The sequence below is a fragment of the Oncorhynchus kisutch genome, linkage group LG26, assembly GCF_002021735.2.
Source record: "Oncorhynchus kisutch isolate 150728-3 linkage group LG26, Okis_V2, whole genome shotgun sequence".
NCBI lineage: Eukaryota > Metazoa > Chordata > Actinopteri > Salmoniformes > Salmonidae > Oncorhynchus > Oncorhynchus kisutch.
Window position 1 is genome coordinate 44,951,553 of NC_034199.2, and position 20,607 is coordinate 44,972,159.

Sequence of the window (20,607 nt, forward strand, 5' to 3'; positions counted from 1 at the left end):
TGTGGATGGAGCTGCAACAGATGACCCAACGCCAGCTGACGATGTGGGCGTTGCCCTTCCTTGTCGTTGTGGATGGAGCTGCAGCAGATGACCCAACGCCAGCTGACGATGTGGGCGTTGCCCTTCCTTGTCGTTGTGGATGGAGCTGCAGCAGATGACCCAACGCCAGCTGACGATGTGGGCGTTGCCCTTCCTTGTCGTTGTGGATGGAGCTGCAGCAGATGACCCAACGCCAGCTGACGATGTGGGCGTTGCCCTTGTGATAGAATAGCAGCTGATCATACATGAGCTTCACAATGTCCCAAATGCGTTTGCCATTTTGATTGGACTTGTTGTCCGAAAATGGATTACCCAAAAGGTTTGAGGTTGTTCAGAAAATATTATTGAAGATTGGTGCAGAAAACTGTACCGCAAAAGTGCGTGGTCTGAAGAACCGTCTGCTTTATTAAAGCTTCTTCATTTTAAAAATGACTTTATATTTGACAATGATTGATTTACTAACAAGAGTACATTGATCAATTCAACAACTTACATTGATATCAATTAATTCCATCTAGCTTGTAATGACAACAAAATAGTCCTTCTGTGTATTTCAAAACATTTATTACACTATGTATTAACAAACAAATACATTTGCAACAATGTATTGATCCCTAGAATGTATTTTGATTGCCATTAAAATACATTATTAACAATGCATATTTTTAGATTCATGTCTTTGGGTACATTTAAACGGGCATCCAAATTCTGCTGTCACTAATTGGTATTTTTAACCAATATCAGCCGAGAACATTTTTTTTTCTAAAGATAAACGATTTGTCAAACAATTCCCCCATTTGTAAATGGCACCATTGAAACATGGTTTTATGGCACACTAAATAAAAATTCAAACACTGAGCAAAGACAACAGTCAGAATGGTTTCTGAGACAAGTTGGTGTTGAGTGTGAAACAAAATTCTAACATGCTGTAAACATTTTCAGAATGCACTGTAGTTAATGGGAAGAGATGATAGCAAATCAATGGTCTCTAACAAAAGACGGTTGTAGTTTGAGACTGAAAGTCACTTATGTCTTCCCAAAACTGAGATTTGTAAAATGAAGGCAAATAACAGCATCGCTGTCCGAGGAATTAACTCAACTACTGCGAGTAAGAAAAAAAACACACCGTCTTAATAAATCTGAACTTTGTTCAACTGTACACAATGGGTTAAATTAAGTTTACATGTTGAGTTAGAACAGTGGTTCTCAACTTGCAGCCTGTGGCAAGCTTGTCTGTTATGTCATTAATAGTATAGATATTTATTTATGGCCTGCTTGACTTGCTCATAGCAACGGTATAGAATCACCGGCCAAACAGGTTGAGAACTCTGTGTTACAATAACTCAATATGAAGTAGGCTTGACTTAAGTGCATGTTGCTTGAACAAGGTTAACTCGTTGGGTAGAACAACAGATGTGTACATTGTCAGCTCGGGGATTTGAACTGGCAAACTTTCAGTTACAAGTCCAATGCTCTAACCACTAGGCTACGCTGCCACCCCGTTATAATGGCAAATGGTTAACTATTTTATAAATTAAGTAACTGGCTTTAGTTCAGATAACTTCTAGCTTTAATGTTGTTTCAACTGGTTATTTCCAGTCATCTAGTTGCGTGGCCTTTTTCAAGTTCAGAGCACTTAATAAATCACGTAATCCTTGCAAAAAATAATTTTGCACGCCCAATTTTTCAGTTTTTGATTTGTTAAAAAGTTTGAAATATCCAATAAATGTCGTTCCACTTCACGATTGTGTCCCACTTGTTGTTGATTCTTCACAAAAAAATACAGTTTTATATCTTTATGTTTGAAGCCTAAAATGTGGCAAAAGGTTGCAAAGTTCAAGGGGGCCGAATACTTTCGCAAGGCACTGTATATATATATAATTTTTTATCCCAGCTCCCGTCCTCGCAGGAGGCATTTTGCATTTTGGTAGGCCGTCATTGTAAATAATAATTTGTTCTTAACTGACTTGGCTAGTTAAATAAAAGTAAAATAAATGAAATAAAATGAAAATACCCATCCATTTCAGGTTCAGATTAATGAAGAACATCCTGAAGTAGCCGAGCGGCAAACGCTACACGTATGCGCGGCGTCTGACGTCAAAAAGGGGGTTGCCGTTTCGTAAAAAAAATAATTTAAACTTTTTGATCTTCATTTAAGGTTAGTGTTAGGCATAAGGTTAGCCATGTGGTTAAGGTTTGGTTTAAAATCACATTTTAAGAAAATAAATTGTAAAAAATAATCTGGGTATATGACTTTGTGTCTGTGGTAACTCGTTGCCACGCCTCTTCGCCTGCTAATATAACCAACATAGAGGAAATGTTGTTTCTGTATGAGAGAGGATCTTCGGACTAAAATACTGTCCAGGTAAATTGCAAAAAAAGAAAAGAGTTGTAAACGCTAATGCTAGCAGATTTGTTGTGTTTTCTTCACGCTAGAACTGCAGCCGAAACGCGATTCAATATCAATATGCAGGAAGTTGAATAAAGTTGTCTGTCTAGCCTAGCACGATGCAACTTGGCAGATAACTGTTTGGTTGGTAAATTTCATCGTTAGGTTGCTCCCTTTTTCTCTGTAAAAATTGTGAAATTGGTTTGCAAGTTTAGTCGCTTGACGTTGAACACGTTTCTAGCCTTCCTGTTATAATCCCTAGTTAGTTAAATAACTAAGTTGGTTTGCTAGCCAGCTGAAAACTATAATCTACTTCATGCACACGTTTGGTAGATAGTGGCACAGTGTGCATTTGCTTGTTTCTCTGCAGAATGTGAATGGTACCATAATAACAATTTAGTCTGTATGATAATATTAAACAAGTATTAACGTTGTTCAGCAACACGCAATTGAACTTATTGGAGGCTTGGCGTTAGCTAACAAGCCTAGACGGTCCATAATAGCAAAGTGTTATTAAACTGAGTTTGTGTACACGCATCAAACTGTTGCTTGCTCCTTTTCATATCATAAACTACACACGTTTTGATAGCTAAATCCTTGCCAGGTCAATTGGTAAACATGCATCATGGTACCCACTTTGGGTTTAGCTAGTGTAACTACTATAATGTAACTATGTCATGTGTCAATCAATAATGCTTTTGCGGTAGCTACCATTTTGGTCTTCGAGTCCCACACACATTTAGTGTCAGTTGTACCCAAACATGCAGTGTCATCATAACTAACTTCCGTGCACAAGAATGGTTTGGTAATCCTTTTGTTTTAATAGATCATCCCAGTATGCGTTATTAAAACAACGTTTTTGTCAACAGGTGGAGAGATCTTCCACTGAGGGACTTGACAAATCAGAGGGGTCTAAAAATACCCACTTTATTCGGACCTCAATATGGGGGTATTAATATCCCGGTTTAGGGTATGTATTGCATAACTTGTTCATTTTAGTGGTGCTGTATGGTTGTTGGTAGAGCATGGTGGGTTTTATTCCTGGGGCCACCCATACCTAAACTGTATGCACCAGTGTTTCCCCTACAAAAACATTTATGCTGCATTAGCAAAGTTGGGGTGTGGACAATGGCATGGTTTTTAAATATAACAAAATATAAATGAATCTGTTTCATGAGCTGAAATAAGATGCCCAAAAATGTGCAAATGCACAAATAGCTTATTTCTACATTTTTGAGAATTTGGCAGTATGTCCAACTGGCCTCACAACCGCAGAGCATGTGTATGGAGTTTTTGTGGTTGAGCGATTTGCTGATGTAATTGTTGTGAACAGTGCCCCATGGTGGGGGTATGGGCAAGCATAAGCTATGAACAATGAACACAACTGCATTTTAAGGATGAAAATTTGAATGCACCGAGATACCGTGACGAGATCCTGAGGCCCATTGTCGTGCCATTCATTTGCCGCCATCACATTGTGTTTCAGCATGATAATGCACTGCCCCATGTTGCAAGTATCTGTACACAATTCCTGGATGATGAAAATGACCCAGTTCTTCCATGGCCTGCATACTCACCAGACATGGCACCCATTGAGCATGTTTGGGATGCTGTGGATCAATGCGTTTGACAACGTGTTCCAGTTCCCGCCAATATCCAGCAACTTCGCAAAGCTATTGAAGAACAACATTCCACAGGCCACAATCAACGGCCTGCTCAACTCTATGTGAAGGAGATGTCGCTCTGCATAAGGCAAATGGTGGTCACACCAGATGCTGACTGGTTTTCTGTGATCAACAGATGGGTTTCTGTACTCTCAGTCATGTGAATTCCATAGAATAGTGCCTCATTTATTTCGATTGACTTATTTCCTTATGAACAATGACTTTGAAATTGTTCCATGTTGTATTTAATTATTTATACACACACGGTGCATTCGCAAAGTATTCAGACCCCTTTCCGGGGAAGTACAAAACTAAAACATTTTTTTTTTTTCATCGATACACTACCCCATAATGACAAAGCGAAAACAGGTTTTTAGAAATGTTTGCAAAAAACAGATACCTTATTTAATAAGTATTCAGACCCTTTTACTATGATACTAGAAATTGAGTTAAGGTGCATCCTGTTTCCATTGATGCTACAACTATATTGGAGTCCACCTGTGGTAGATTAATTGATTGGACATGATTCGGAAATGGCACACCTGTCTAAGGTCCCACAGTTGACAGTACATATCAGAGCAAAAACCAAGCCATGAGGTTGACTGAATTGTCCGTATAGCCCCGAAACAGGATTGTATCAAGGGAAAGGTAACCAACACTGCAGACATTTTTTTAAGGTCCCCAAGAACAGTGGCCTCCAGCATTCTTAAACGGAAGAAATTTGGAACCACCAAGACTCTTCCTAGAGCTGGCCAAACTGAGCAATCGGGGAGGTGACCAAGAATCTTATGGTCACTCTGACAGAGCTCCAGAGTTCCTCTGTGGAGATGGTTGTCCTTCTGGAAGGTTGTCCCATCTCTGCAGCACACCACCAATCAGGGTTTTATGGTAGTGCCCAGACAGCCACTCAGTAAAAGGCACATGCCAGCCTGTTTGGCGTTTGCAAAAATGCACCTAAAGGACTGTCAGACTGAGAAAAAAGATTCTCTGGTCTGATGAAACCTAGATATAACTCTTTGTCCTGAATGCCAAGTGTTACGTCTGGAGGAAACCTGGCACCATCCCTACGGTGAAGCATGGTAGTGGCTGTGGGGATGTTTTTCAAAGAGTTTTGCAAAGTACAGAGATCTTTGATGAAAACCTGCTCCAGAGCACTCGGGACCTCAGACTGGGGCGAAGGTTCACCTTCCAACAGGAAAACAACCCTATGCACACAGCCAAGACAATGCAGGAGTGGCTTCAGGACAAGTCTCTGAATGCCCTTGAGTGGCCCAGCCAGAGCCCAGAACCTGATCAAACATCTCTGGAGCGACGCTCCCCATCCAACCTGACAGAGCTTGAGAGGATCTGCAGAAAAGAATGGTAGAAACTCTGTCAAATACAGGTGTGTCAAGCTTGTATCATCATAGCCAATAAGACTCCAGGCTGTAATTGCTGCCAAAGATGCTTCTTTTTCCCCCCCCCAGCCTTTTATTTAACCAGGTAAGCTAGTTCAGAACAAGTTCTCATTTACAATTGCCACCTGGCCAAGATAAAGCAAAGCAGTGGGACATACAACAACAGAGGTACACATGCAATAAACAAGCGTACAGTCAGTAACACAATAGAAAAAAAGTCTATATACAGTGTGTGCAAATGGCATGAGGTGGTAAGGCAATAAATAGGCCATAGTAGCAAAGTAATTAAAATTTAGCAGATTTAACACAGGAGTGATAGATGATGATGGTGTGTAAGTAGTGATACTGGTGTGCAAAAGAGCAACAAAGTGAATAAAAACAATATGGGGAAGAGGTAGGTAGATTGGGTGGGCTATGTACAGCTGCAGTGATCGGTTAGCTGCTATCTGATGTTTAAAGTTAGTGAGGGAAATGTAAGACTTCAGGGTTTTTTAAAATTGCAATTCATTCCAGTCACTGGAAGGAAAGGCGGCCAAAGGAGGTGTTGGCTTTGGGGATGACCAGTGAGATATACCTGTTGGAGCGTGTGCTATGGGTGGGTGTTATCGTGACCTGTGAGCTGAGAAGGCGGAGCTTTACCTAGCATAGACTTATAGATGACCTGGAGCCAGTGGGTCTGGCGAAGAATATGTAGCTAGAGGCAGCTGACTAGAGCATACAGGTCGCAGTGGTGGGTGGTATAAAGGGCTTTGGTAACCAAACGGTTGGCACTGTGATATCCAATTTTCTGAGTAGAGTATTGTAAGCTATTTTGTAGATGACATCGCCGTAGTCGAGTATCAGTAGGATAGTCAGTTTGGCAGCGTGAGTGAAGGAGGCTTTGTTGTGAAATAGGAAGCCAATTCTCGATTAGATTTTCGATTGGAGATGTTTGATGTGAGTCTGGAAGGAGAGTTTACATTCTAGCCAGACACCTAGGTATTTGTAGTTGTCCACGTATTCTAGGTCATCTGTGATTTGGGTGAAGGAGAAGCTGGGGAGGCTCGGGCAAGTAGCTGCAAGGGGTGCAGAGCTGTTGGTTGGGGTAGCCCGGAGGAAAGCATGGCCAGCCGTAGAGAAATGCTTATTGAAATTTTCGATTATCATGGATTTATCGGGGGTGACCGTGTTACCTAGCCTCAGTGCAGTGGGCAGCTGGGAGGAGGTGCTCTTGTTCTCCATGGACTTAACAGTGTCCCAGAACGTTTTGGAGTTAGAGCTACAAGATGCAAATTTCTGTTAGAAAAAGCTAGCCTTTGCTTTCCTGACTGACTGTGTGTATTGGTTGCAGACTTCCCTAAAACAGTTGCATATCATGGGGACTATTCGATGCTATTGCAGTCCGCCACAGGATATTTTTTGTGCTGGTCAAGGGCAGTCAAGTCTGGAGTGTACCAAGGGCTATATCTGTTCTTAGTTCTACATTTTTTTTTGCAAGGGGCATGCTTATTTAAGATGGTGAGGAAATTAAAGAATGATCAGGCATCCTTGACTGACGGGATGAGGTCAATATCCTTCCAGGATACCCGGGCCAGGTCGTTTAGAAAGGCCTGCCCACAAGTGTTTTAGGGAGCGGTTGACAGTGATGCGGGGTGGTCGTTTGACCGCGGACCCATAGCGGATGCAGGCAATGAGGCGTTGAACGCTGAGATCCTGATTGAAAACAGCAGAGGTATATTTGGAGGGCAAGTTGGTCAGGATAATATCTGAGGGTGCCCATGTTTACAGATTTAGCGTTGTACCTGGTGGTTTCCTCGCTCATTCGTGAGATTGAGAGCATCTAGCTTAGATTGTAGGACTGCTGGTGTGTTATCCCAGTTTAGGTCACCTAACAGAACAAACTCTGAAGATGGATGGGGGGGCAATCAATTCACATATGTTGTCCAGGGCTCAGCTGGGAGCTGATGGGAGTCTATAACAGGCGGCAACAGTGAGACTTATTTCTGGAGAGAATAATTTTTAAAATTAGAAGCTCTGCCTGTTTGGGCATAGACCTGGAAAGTATGACAGAACTTTGCAAGCAATCTCTGCGGTAGATTGCAACTGCTTCAACAAAGTATTGAGTAAAGGGTCTGAACACTTATGTAAGTGTGATATTTCATTAAAAAAAAAAAAAAATACATTTGCAAAAATGTCTTACTCTTTTTGCTTTGTCATTATGGTGTATTGTGTGTTTGAGGGGGGGGGGGGGGGGGGGGGGGTTTAATCCCTGGCCTACACGCAATACCGTATAATGTCAAATTGGATTTGTTTTGAGATTTTGTATTAATTCAATTAAAAGCTGAAATGTCTCACTCACAGCTGTAATCCCTACCAAAGGTGGTGATTCTTCTATTGACTCAGGGGTGTGAATACGTATGTCCATTTAAAGTTCTGTATTTCATTTTCAATAAATTAGCAAAACATTTCTAAACGTGTTTACACTCTGTCATTATGGGGTTGTGTGGGTGGGGGGGGGGGGGGGGGGAGAGTATATATTTAATAAATTTTGGATTCAGGCTGTAACACAACAAAATGTGGGACAAGTCAAGGGGTATGAATAATATTTGAAAGCACTGTGTGTTATATGTATTTGTCACGGGTGGCAGAAGTTTGCAGCAACCCTCTAAATTCCAGAGAATAGTCCTGTGCTCTGCCAGTCCTAGCCTATTGATAGTACCCAGCTTACTGAACTCAAAGCAAGTCTTCCTTCTCTGATACTTTTAACTTGTTCTCTTGACAGACAAAGCCATCCACTGTAGAGGTTTTGGAAGGAATTGATAAGGTATGTGTTTTTTTTTTTGGGGGGGGGGGGGTTGTGTCAAGATGGTGTTGATCAGGACTATTTTTTTGGGGATGTCGCTCTAGAGATTGACCTTGTTACACTATACAGCCCATCTCGAGCTTGAGATCACTCTAGGCGATGTCCAGCATAGTGACGGACGCGTGTTTCCTAGCACCAGCAGAAGATGGGTCACTACACTGTCCACCAACTGATATTTTTGGGGTGTGGCTAATCGCACGAAGAACCAAAGGGTGTTTTCTAATCCCTCTTAATAAAAAAAGGATCGATAAGTTGGTAATGCACCCTGACATTGAGTAAATAGGCTTTTGTCAAGATTACCAGAGGGATGCATGGAGAAGTTATATGATGTGTCTGGGATTGAACACTGCTGTTGAATTGATGTGTGGTCTTTGCTGGTTGTTTATTCATTATACACAAGGTACAGTACTATTACATAATATCTATAGGGTTAACTTAGTTTCATATTCCACAATTTTCTTACTAATAATGTAACTTTTGTCATTATAGAGAGGAAGTTTGGCTATATTCAATGTGTCAGTTTTTTTATAGTCATGGAAAATGTTTTATTTACAGGATATACAGACTGGTGAGGAATGTAGAGAACTATATCAAAGACAGTTGAAGCAATGGCTATGGAGACTACTGCTGTACTCGTCTCTTCTCTACCTGATGGCCAGCATAATTGTGTATCTCTGGTACCTCCCTGAACAGATGATTGGGAAGGTCATATTGGCTCTTCCGTATGTGATATTTCCACTATTGTAAGTATCTATATAGAGAGAGAGAGATCGCTATGTCTATTTGCAGTTTGTTGCTTACCTGTCTGTTCTAATTGTTCTTTCCCCAGTGTATGGCTCCTTCGAAAGGGGCTGATTGCTCTTTTTAACAGAAGAACGGAAAAAAACAGTATGTGCTTTAGCCTTTCTTTAGTCTGCCTCATCATGACATGCTGCTTTCATTTGGTGTAATCAGTCAAATGGTTTTTTGTTTTTTTAGATGAAAAATTGGACGATCTCAAATCACAAAAACGAAAAATTGTAAGTTAACTTTTTCTGTGGTTGTCTTTTGATTGGGTGAACATCGACTGGACTGATATTAGAATCTGTCATAGCCGTTAGAATCCGGCATAGCTGCCCCCTCATACCTGGATAAGGGTGAACATAATGTGGATCCCCTAATCATTCATGAAGGGGTCAAATGAAAGAGGATGTCAGCACTTTATGAGAGCTAGGATGTCAGCACTTTATATACTATCCTTATACTTCTTTACTTCTTTACCCCGTAACTAATTTGTAAGTGTATTTAATCTGCCATTTTGAGACATTTACCACCTCGAGATGAACACTTTTACAAGACGATGAACACTCGTACCGACGATATGCAGGAGTCTTCATGCCCTGTTCTGCTATTATCGAGCTTTTACAGCACTTTGCTTAGATAATTGCTACTCCTAATAAATCATCTAAAAATCTATGCAGACAGCTGTTAATTATCCTAAAGACTTTACTTGGTAAAGCACTCTGCTAACGTCTCTTAAACTAATAGTGTTTAGTGCTAGAAGGAAATAAATCTGAGTAATTGTTTGTCATGTCTAACGTTCAATAATTATGGCTGATGGATTTTCACACTCCATTATCGAAGTAGTGCATGTAATTATTATTCTCATTATGTCTGAACAATAAGCTATTTGGTATTTCCCTTTTTAAATGAAGTTTCTACAAAAACAACTAATTGAATGATGTGTAGACCTACAACCGCTTTTATTCTGAAAACCTTTTAATATCTCATTGATGGTAGAATGTGGGTCTGGCTGTCAGTTTACTTTTTGTCGGTAGCTGGTCTTTATAGTGTTTCATTAGACCAGATAAGAAACATCCAGTTGAGAATATCAGTCTTGACTTCAAACACCAACTTAGGAGTTCACAATTATGTTTCTGTGCAGTTTTGAGTAGTTGTATCATATTGATATGGTGTTGAATACTTTTTTTTTTTTTTCCACGTATTGTCAAGATCTGTACAGATGCAAGAAAGTATATGCGGTCGTAGGACCGCCCCCCCCCCCCCCCCCCCCCGTTAAAGCAGTTAATTATTCCAGTCCCTTAATGAATTCCTTGTTCACTTGCTCTCTTTTTAAATTCGATTAATTACGATGTGAAAGATACGACATTGGTTATCATTGTCTCATTACGGTCATTGGATTTTAACAGAATTAATTGTGTGGAATGGTGACGTGTCATATCAACATCATTAGTCAATTAACAGATCGATCAAACATAAGCTATCAGAACAGAAACCTGCATACTCAACAGGGCTTTCTGGAAGACCAACACTATGGCACTTGACTGACTGAAATGACTCGTACTGAATCAACCTCACTTTCAATGTGTCTTTTTTTTTCAATTCCTTAACATTTAAAAATATGAACTGCTCTTGTCCAACAGCTGTTAGAGGTGATGGAAACTGAAACCTATAAAACTGCCAAAATGATTCTGGAGAGATTTGATCCTGACTCAAAAGCGAAGGTGAGAATCTTTTATTTTAACTTATATTTAACTAGGCAAGTCAGTTAAGAACAAATTCTTATTTTCAATGACGGCCTAGGAACAGTGGATTAACTGCCTTGTTCAGGGGCAGAACAACAGATTTTACCTTGTCAGCTCGGGGATGTGATCTTGCAACCTTTCGGTTACTATTCACTAGGCTACCCTGCCGCCCCAATTACATCTGCCTATGAGCCCACTAATTCTGTGAATCTGTCTTAATCTTGTTTTCAATTTGAAGGTGCCAGAATCCCTTCCAAATGAAATGCCTATGACTCCAAAACCTCACCAGGGTAATGTATTCCAAAACCTCACCAGGGTAATGTATTCCAAAACCTCACCAGGGTAATGTATTCCAAAACCTCACCAGGGTAATGTAGTTGCCTAGGTATCTTAAAAAAAAAAAAAAATGTATTTAAGGCCTTTCATGTGCTTGCATGGCTTACCGTTGGTGAACATCCCTGCATGGTGTCCTCCTTTAGAACTCCGTCAGCGTCATGTCACTCCTCGTCCCCCGGTGGCGTTGACTCCTGCCGCAGCCCGTCCTCCTCGTCCCCCGGTGGCGGTGACTCCTGCCGCAGCCAGTCTTCTTCTGGCCCCAGGGGCCACCCATGCAGGGCCACCCCTCCACTCCGCTCCTGGAGGACCCCCAGAGAGGATCCTGTCTGAGGCTGCTCAGCAGAGCTTGATGAAGAGGCCCATGACCCCTGGCACACTTGTTCCAGGAGTGGGTGAGTGGCTGCACACGGGGACCATATCATAATGTGCTTAAGGTGATTTTAAAAATGTATGCTTATTTTTTTTTACAACCATCCTTTTCTCCTAGTCCTTCAGGGATGGGACTTTTCTATACATTTTAATTTTACTACATTTTTTTTTTTTACAGGAATGATAGTTTGTTTTACAGGTGGTAGTTCTGGCCAATTGAGAGTTGTATTTGAATCCATTATGGTAGGGGATGCCTTAAAACAAACTGACGGTCAAGTTTGCTCCAGAGAAGATACTCAGGCAACTACATTATGTCAAAAGTCTGGCCTAAGTCGATAGATGTGAATTTTGAAATAGAAGTTAGTGAATTTGGTGGAATTTTTTTTTTTTCCCCCACCAAGATTTCTCCCCATACAACCTTTGACCAAGACTGTTAAAAATATGACGTTTATACTGTCAGTGAGTAGTGTATGTTTACTCTTGTGTCAATAGTCTGGCCTTGGACACATTATAAGAATTGCAAACGGTTAGACATTCTCCCAGAGAAAGCAACATGGTGTAATTACCATGGGCGGTATACAACAACCATGATAACTTGAACCATGATTAATCAGGGAAGGCCTGCATCTGTTCTCTGGCATTGGTACTGAAAACTTAATAAATGCCTTTCTAATACCAGGAAACATTTGTCATGGGCACACCTTGCAAATGTTTCATATAGCTTGATACTATCATGCACTTTTGTAAAAAAACAAAAAACATTTTGATAGTCACTACAGTTTCCATATGTTGGTATATGAATAAGCAGTAGGAAACTATTGGTTAGTGTATATTAATTACCGCTCAGTAACACAGCAGGGATTCTTGTATACTTGCTGTGCAAGTGAGATCCATTTCCAAGTCATTATTAAAATGTGTCCTTTTTCAAACATATTATAGTGGGTCTCTGCAGCGAACTGTAGATTAGGGTCTTGCTGTTTTTTTATGAAGCTTCTGGGCCTCAGTATTATACTGTGATCAGTATTCGAGACCTGTATGTGCAGCTAATGTTCACGTGTGTTCTCCACCCCAGGCCCTCCCCTGGCCAGACCTGTCCTCCCCAGGGATCGCGGCGCCATGGACAGGGTTATTGAGTACCTTGTCGGCGATGGCCCTCAGAATAGGTAGAGTAGCTTCTTGGCGGTGTTGTCTTGTCACCTAAAGATGTGTGATTTGGACAGATGTCAGCATCTATCGTTTTTAACACTGGCAATGTATTGCTATTATGATCATTTTTCAATCTTCAGCAAAAAATAATCTTCTGATTTCATTGCATGTACGCAACATGTATTATTTTCTCCCTCCCAGATATGCCCTCATATGTCAGCAGTGTCTCACCCATAACGGCATGGCATTAAAAGAGGAATTTGAATATATTGGTAAGATTTTGAGAAACATATCTGTCACTCTCCATCAAACACTATGCCCTTAATTTGCCCTCTAGCATTTGGCAGCACTGTGTATCCTCAGGCTCTTAAAAGTCTCTGCCACTACTGGCTTCTGAAAGCATCTAGATTGAATATACAAATAAGGGCAACCCATTGATCTGATGCATTTATGATGCAATAATTTTTTGGGAATATCATTGGTTTTTATCTGCACATTTAATCTGTTTACATGGAAATAAATGCCAATCATACAGTTGACAGTGCACTTTGACCATAGTGGTTTTGTCTCGTTTCAGCCTTTAGATGTGCATATTGTTGTTTCCTGAACCCTGCGAGAAAGGCCAGACCCCAAGCCCCCCGACTCCCTGAGATCAGTGCCGAGACGAAGATCCTCACCGACGCACCCGTCGCAACACCACCTGACGCCGATGAGAGCCCCGTTGCTGCAGGTATGTCTCTGCTAACCCAAGTTTTTTTTTGTTGTCAACAAGCAGTGGAAGAATCACATTGTCCTAATTGCTTGCTTACTTGAATGCTGGTTAAACCTGATGATATATTGATCCTGTCAATGTTCAGTTGAGGAGAAATGGCCTTCTCCCCTAGCCGTAGAGGAGATCCAGGAGTTGACAGTTACTCCAACAGAGAGTGCCCCTGAAACAAAAGGGTCAGAAACCCCAGGCTGTCTGCGAGCCACCCCAGAGAAGTCCGATGGAGAACTGGATATGTCCGATATGGAGGTTCAATAGAATGTTGTTTCAACATAATTTTAGGCTGGAGCTATGTTGTTTTTTTAGTTATTTTTCTTAGTTTTTTAAAAAGTAAACTTAACATCAATGCTGTGAGTAAGAATCGTAGAATGACAGGCTAAGGGTTTGGTATGAACTTAAATAAATACAATTTTTTTCCCTGTCTGTTATAGTGATAGCATATAAACTGAATCCTGATGGTAGGGGATAATGGACAGGCAATACTCTTGGGATTTGACGTGATGTCAATACTTTCATTCACTATTCCAGCACTTCCATCCATGAAGCAAAGAGTAGGTCTGCTAGCTAAGCGTTTGGCGTTGATGCACAGCTGTAGAATGTTTATATATATATATTTTTCTTTTCCTTTTTAGTGTTTTAAATATTACGCGGATAAGCAATTTGCCACATGACTATATTGTCTGTTTTGTGTGACGATGTCTGTCCATGTTGTCTACAGACAGGTAAACATGCTAATGCACGCTACTCTTACATAATAATAATAATACAGAGGCCAAATGTAGCTAAGCAGTTGGTTTGTAGAATGACGTTTGCTTCAGTTTGTTTTTCGTGAGTTATTTGCTACATTGTCACTATTTTTTTGTTGTTGTGAATGTCTGGCCATGTTTACAGAAATGCAAAAAAATATACTGTCCGGTGTTCTATGAAATCTGTATATTTATAGTTGATGATATTTATAGATACTACAGTATTGGGATACAGTGCCTTTTGATCAGTATTGAATAGGTTTTGGATACTTCAAGCACCATGTGGCTAACCACATGTTTACGCATTTAATGGTACTATCAGGAGTGCTTGGTTACATATGTATTGCTTAAAAGGAGAAAGATGTTCTGCTCTACTCTGCATCCGAGTGCGTTGTGTGTTTAAACTTTGAAATAAATAAAGACAGTCAATTTCAGTAAGCATGTGTTTGCTTACCATTATGAATGTGACTGACTTGTGTTTTGACGTTCTCCTCAGCAGCTATACCAACTAGAGGTCGACCGATTATGATTTTAACGCCGATACCCATTTATTGGAGAACAAAAAAAAGCTGATACCGATTTTAAATCAGCTTTTTAAAAATAAATATATTTGTAATAATGACAATTACACCAATACTGAATGAACACTTATTTTAACTTTATATAATAAATATAATCAATTTTAGTCCCAAATAATGAAACATGTTCAAATAATGCAAAAAGTGTTGGAGAAGAAAGTAAAAGTGCAATATGTGCCATGTAAAAAAAAATTCATGTTTAAATTCCTTGCTCAGAACATGAGAACATATGAAAGCTGGTGGTTTTATTATTCCCAGTTAAGAAGTTTTAGGTTGTCGTTATTATAGGAATTATGACTTTTTGTATTTCATATACCGTTGAATATTGAATGTTCTTATAGGCACTATAGTATTGCCAGCCTAATCTCAGGAGTTGATAGGCTTGAAGTAATAAACAGCGCAATGCTTGAAGCACAGCTGGCAAATGCAGGAAGGTGCTGTTTGAATGAATGCTTACGAGCCTGCTCGATCAAATCAGACTTAAATTATAATAAACACACAGAAATACGCACCTTAGGTCATTAACATAGTCAAATCCGGAAACTATAATTTCGAAAACCAAACATTTATTCTTTCGGTGAAATACGGAACACGTCTGTATTTAACGGGTGGCATCCCGAAGTCTAAATATTGCTGTTACATTGCACAACCTTCAATGGTATGTCATAATTATGTAAAATTCTCGCAAATGAATTACGTTTTTTGTTAGGAAGAAATGGTCTTCACACAGCCAGGTGGCCCAAACTGCTGCATATACCCTGACTCTGCTTGCACAGAACGTAAGAGAAGTGACACAATGTCCCTAGTTAAAAGTTAGCATTCAATTCATGTTAGCAGGCAATATTAACTAAATATGCAGGTTTAAAAATATATACTTTGATTTTAAGAAAGGCATTGATGATTATTGTTAGGTACACTAGTGCAACTGTTCAACTTTTTTTTTCCGTGAATGCGCTTGTTAAATCATCACCCATTTGGCGAAGTAGGCTGTAATTCGATAAATTCAGGCAGTGCATTGATTACATGCAATGCAGGACAAGCTAGTTAACCTATTAATATCATCAACCATGTGTAGTTAACTAGTGATAGTTAAGATTGAGTTTAATTCTAGCTAGCAACTTACCTTGGCTCCTTGCTGCACTTGTGTAACAAGTGGTCAGCCTGCCACGCAGTCACCTTGTGGAGTGCAATGTAATGGGCATCCAAAAATACCGATTATGACAACTTAAAATCGGCCCTAATTAGTCGACCGACCTCTAATACCAACCCTATCTCCCGCTGATGCAGAAAATGCTGCTACGGGTATGTCTTTGCTCACTCAGTTCAAACTTCAAGGTACAGAAACGACAGTTGTAGAGCAAGTATTTATTTGACAAACTTTTGTCGATCATGGCGAGCCAAAGGGAGAATCACTGGCTGCCTTGTAAAAACTGGGGATAAAGATCATTTTCATTTCAGACCAAGCAGCCTGCTTCCCCCAGCTAAAGGGTAGAACCAGGACCCCCCCCCCCCCCAAATGGTGTGCTGGATGTCCCTGTTTTTATAAATGTTCCTGAGAAAACGGCAAGCTTCTGCACTGTCCTTAAGATCTGGCAAGGATCCTAATTATGGGCAAGAACCTGGCTACAAATGGTGTCCTCTGTCAGATATCCTTTTCAGGAATCAAATCCTAGTGAAATGTTGTGGTGATTCTAGATCCTACGCAGACATTACATCGGTAAAGCTTCCGGACCAGGATACTACTTATACCGTACATAGGATTTTAAAAGTTGAATAGAATGTTTTCAACACGTGAATACATGTTGGAGCTGTGTATTGTTTTAAAATGTAATGGTTAGCAGTGTGCTCAAGTTTTGCCAATTATATTTAACTAGGCAAGTCGGTTAAGAACAAATTCTTATTTACAATGACGGCCTACCCCGGGCAAACCCTAACCTGACGACGCTGGTCCAATTGTCCGATGCCCTTATGGGACTCCTAATCACGGCCAGTTGTGATACAGCCTGGAATCAATCCAGGGGCGGTCGATTTTTCTAAGTAATTCTCCACATTGTCATTGTTGTATACCAGTATTGAACAGGTTTTCCAAGCACAATATGGAGTTAACCACATGTTTGCATAGTAAAGGTACGATGAGTGCTTACTTATCTATGCATTGCTTAACACGAGAGAACAGATGTACTCTGCACCCAAGTGTCTTAAAGTGCTTGTGAAAATGCTAATTTCATAATTTGAACTTGATTTTGATTAAAGGTTCAAAACAATGTTTAACTGGTGGAGTTTTTGATTAGGACATTTAGTTTATGCTTCTATTGATTCGTATGGTTCTTACAGGTTGAGTGATTGCTCTTACTGTCACTTACACATGTAAGATCTTAGTGGGAGCTCTTACTGTCACTTACACATGTAAGATCTTGAAGTGGGGAGAATTTCATTAATGAATCTGTAGAAATGTGTGTTGCATGTCACTACATCTTAGACCAAAACAGGTAAAACCATAGTCTCCATTTTGTTGAAATGAGCTGTTTGTTTGCTGGTTTGTCAACCACCTTGCCCCTGTTCCAATTCACCTATCACCATTGGACTTTCAGAAGAACGTTAAAACAGTCAATGTTCATTAGGAAGCTTATTTTATCTCGTTGGTCATTTCAGATAGCGTAAGAGAATGGTGTTGACAACCCCAGCCATTCTTGATGACTTGAGAGTCATCACTGCAACGAAGTTGCCCACTGCCTTTTCATGACCCTCCCGAAGATACAGCGTCCAACGGTTGGTGGGGTCAACATCACACGTTTTTTTTTCTTTGGGTTTTGATCATGTACGTTTAGAGACGTGACCTTACGTGTTTAGTAATGCATCAATGTGACACAAACGGTAATGCCTGATTCCACCACAAGCTGCTTGACCTCTGACAGGAGCAATAGGATGTCAACAGAACAATGTTTGAACTTTTTTTTTTTCACAATATAAACTGAATAAAATAGGACCAACACTAGACATGTTGCTTTTCTATGTTTCACGAGGGAGGAAAAAAAATATCCCAGAACTGTGTCATACGCACACATTTGTTTCCATCCCTATTAGTGAGCATTTCTCTATTGCCAAGATAATCCATCCACCTGACGGGTGTGGCATATCAAGAATCCGATTAAACAGCATGATCATTACACAGGTACACCTTGTGCTTGGGACAAAAGGCCACTTTAAAACGTGCCGTTTTGACACAACACACTGCAGAGATGTCTCAAGTTGAGGGAATGTGCAATTGGCAGATAATTGTATTCACTTTTTTCTACCATAAACTGCCTCCAACATATTTTTAGAGAATTTGGCAGTATGTCCAAACGGCCTCACAACCGCAGGCCACGAGTTACCACGCCAGCCCAGGACTTCCACATCTAGCTTCTTCACATGCTGGATCGTCTGAGACCAGCCACCCGGACAGCTGATGAAATTGAGGATTATTTCTGTCTGTGATAAATGCTTTTGTGCTGAAAAACCCATTCTGATTGGCACAGCCTGGCTCCCCAGTGGGTGGTCCTTGCTCCCAAGTGGATGGGCTTATGTCCTCCCAGACCAACCCATTGCTGCACCCCTGCCCAGTCATGTGAAATGAAATCCATAGATTAGGGCCTGATTTATGGCACACTCTCTTCTGAGTGTGCCAGAGTGCAAAATAAGAAAGCACAACACCCAATGAATATGATCGGTGTTAACGTCGGCCAAAAAAACAGCAGCACAGTTACAGTGCATTCAGAAAGTATTGAGACCCCCTGACTTTTTATCCACTTTGTTACATTACAGGCTTATTATTAAATAGATTAAAATGTTTTTTCCCCCTCATCAATCTACATACAATATCCCATAATGAAAAAGCAAAAATAGTATTTAGACATTTTACTCAGTACTGTGTTGAAGCACCTTTGACAGTGATTACAGCCCTGAGTCTTCTTGGGTATGACGCTACAAGCTTGGTACACCTGTATTTGTGGGAGTTTCTACCATTCTTCTCTGCAGATCCTCTCAAGCTCTGTCAGTTTGGATGGGGAGCGTCGCTACGCAGCTATTTTCAGGTCTCTCCAGAGATGTTTGATCGAGTTCAAGTCGGTGGTTTTAGCGTGCCTTGTCTAAACGTAGCATTGCAGTCACCAACACTCTAGATAACATTAAAACAGCCTAACCAGCTCTGCATGGGAGAGTAAAATGGTCAGAGTGAGATGTTCTCTCAACTGGTGCTTGACCTCCGTTGTGAAAGCAGAATTGTCGGTTTAACCCTACTCCCCGGCCAGAGCGTCCGGTGTGTGCTCTGATCGCTCCAAGAACGAAACGCACTGAGTTTATGAACCGACAATCTGACAAAACCTTGAATTTATGAACGCCTAGCCTCTGGCACTCCAGCGTGAATTTAAGAAACACACCCTAAGGTTCCAGAGAGAGTACCATGTTGAATACCGTAACTCTACATTTCATATTCAGTGAGCGTGGCATGTTAAATAATGTAAATCGACATTTCACATTCAGAGTAGAACACTGAACATTCATTTTGTGTTTCTACCTGCTGCATTGTTTTATATACATCACTGTCACTTCTGACTGCACAGTCAGTAAAATTACTATTTGTGTAGAGCGTTTTGAATGCGCATGAGTTTCAGTTTCTCCTTTGTGGAAGGCTTCACCCCGGGAACAGATGAAGTGAGTAAAAACACCGTTAAGGTTATACATCTTTATTTAACTAGGCAAGTCAGTTAAGAACAAATTCTTATTTTCAATGACACCCAAGTAACAGTGGGTTAACTGCCTGTTCAGGGGCAGAACGAGGGGTTTTGAACTTGCAACCTTCCGGTTACTAGTCCAACGCTCTAACCACTAGGTCACCTGTCAGAGAACAGATAGAGTTTTGAACAAATCCACCCTGACCACTATTTCAAAACACATTAAATAATAAAACATAACCTTGCTTATGACAATAATGTCTAAAAAACCTTAAATAGAAAAAATATATGAATGAGTTTCTCTTATCTTATCTCTTATCTTATGCTCCTGATGGGCATTCGATGGGCATTCTCTGTAAGGTAAATGAATGACTCGGACCACCATACAAGTCACAGCCTATCAGCCGGTTGAAAATAATTATTGTCTGCAACTGACCTCAAGGGCAACCTCTTTCACATGTTATGTAAGCCACTCCAAGGAATAGATATACAAAGTGGGATACAACTTAGGAAGGCTTTGTGTCTCCATTTGTCCACAGCTCTGTGATATCAGTGAGCCACTAATTGATTTTCAAGGATGACAAATGACATACAAGGCCCCAGTGCCAAGGTTAATTCTGTGCTGCGAAACTAAATGTAGCCCTGCAGCAGGCTGTCCCAAGGTCTATCGCTCTTTTCATTCTCTTCGCTCACACGGGCATTCCGATCCACTGGACTCAAATTTATACTGATCTTTTATTTATACCCTGAAAAAAAAGGCAGATAAGAAACATACGTTTTGTTGATACTGCGTTTTGTCATATCTAGCAGACAGAGATTGAAATCCTGCGGAACAATTTTCGGACGAAATGAAAGAGCGTGACCTCCTAAACCCCGGAGGAAAATAACCTGGCAATTTGATGTAGACTATGAAACAGAGGCACAGAATAAGTCACTAGACACGCGCATCATGGCTTGTCCCTTTTCCATTGCTGCACCTGAATGTGAGTAATTCACAATGTTCCTCAAAATACCTTTATCGTTAACCATCTATCCACTGTACAGAATACAAAAAAATACCTTTATCGTTAACCATCTATTCACTGTACTGAATAC

The 20,607-nt window shown here is 40.5% G+C and overlaps 1 protein-coding gene across 2 annotated transcripts; it reads left to right on the top strand.

Moving 5' to 3' along the window:
* Positions 1-2,143: 2,143 nt before the first annotated feature.
* Positions 2,144-14,690, top strand: LOC109870875 (endoplasmic reticulum junction formation protein lunapark-A-like). Of its 2 annotated transcripts, none has more exons than XM_020461557.2 (13): positions 2,144-2,404; positions 3,298-3,398; positions 8,251-8,292; positions 8,887-9,074; positions 9,161-9,219; positions 9,310-9,350; positions 10,755-10,835; positions 11,095-11,146; positions 11,336-11,584; positions 12,634-12,724; positions 12,909-12,979; positions 13,285-13,437; positions 13,565-14,690. In XM_020461557.2, the coding sequence occupies exons 2-13, from the start codon at positions 3,372-3,374 to the stop codon at positions 13,732-13,734; spliced, it is 1,224 nt and encodes a 407-aa protein (XP_020317146.1). In that variant the 5' UTR covers positions 2,144-2,404; positions 3,298-3,371; the 3' UTR covers positions 13,735-14,690. The 2 variants fall into 2 exon arrangements, with proteins under 2 accessions (XP_020317146.1, XP_020317147.1); XM_020461558.2 differs by having other exon boundaries at positions 2,236-2,404; positions 13,592-14,690.
* The last annotated feature ends 5,917 nt before the right edge of the window (positions 14,691-20,607 follow it).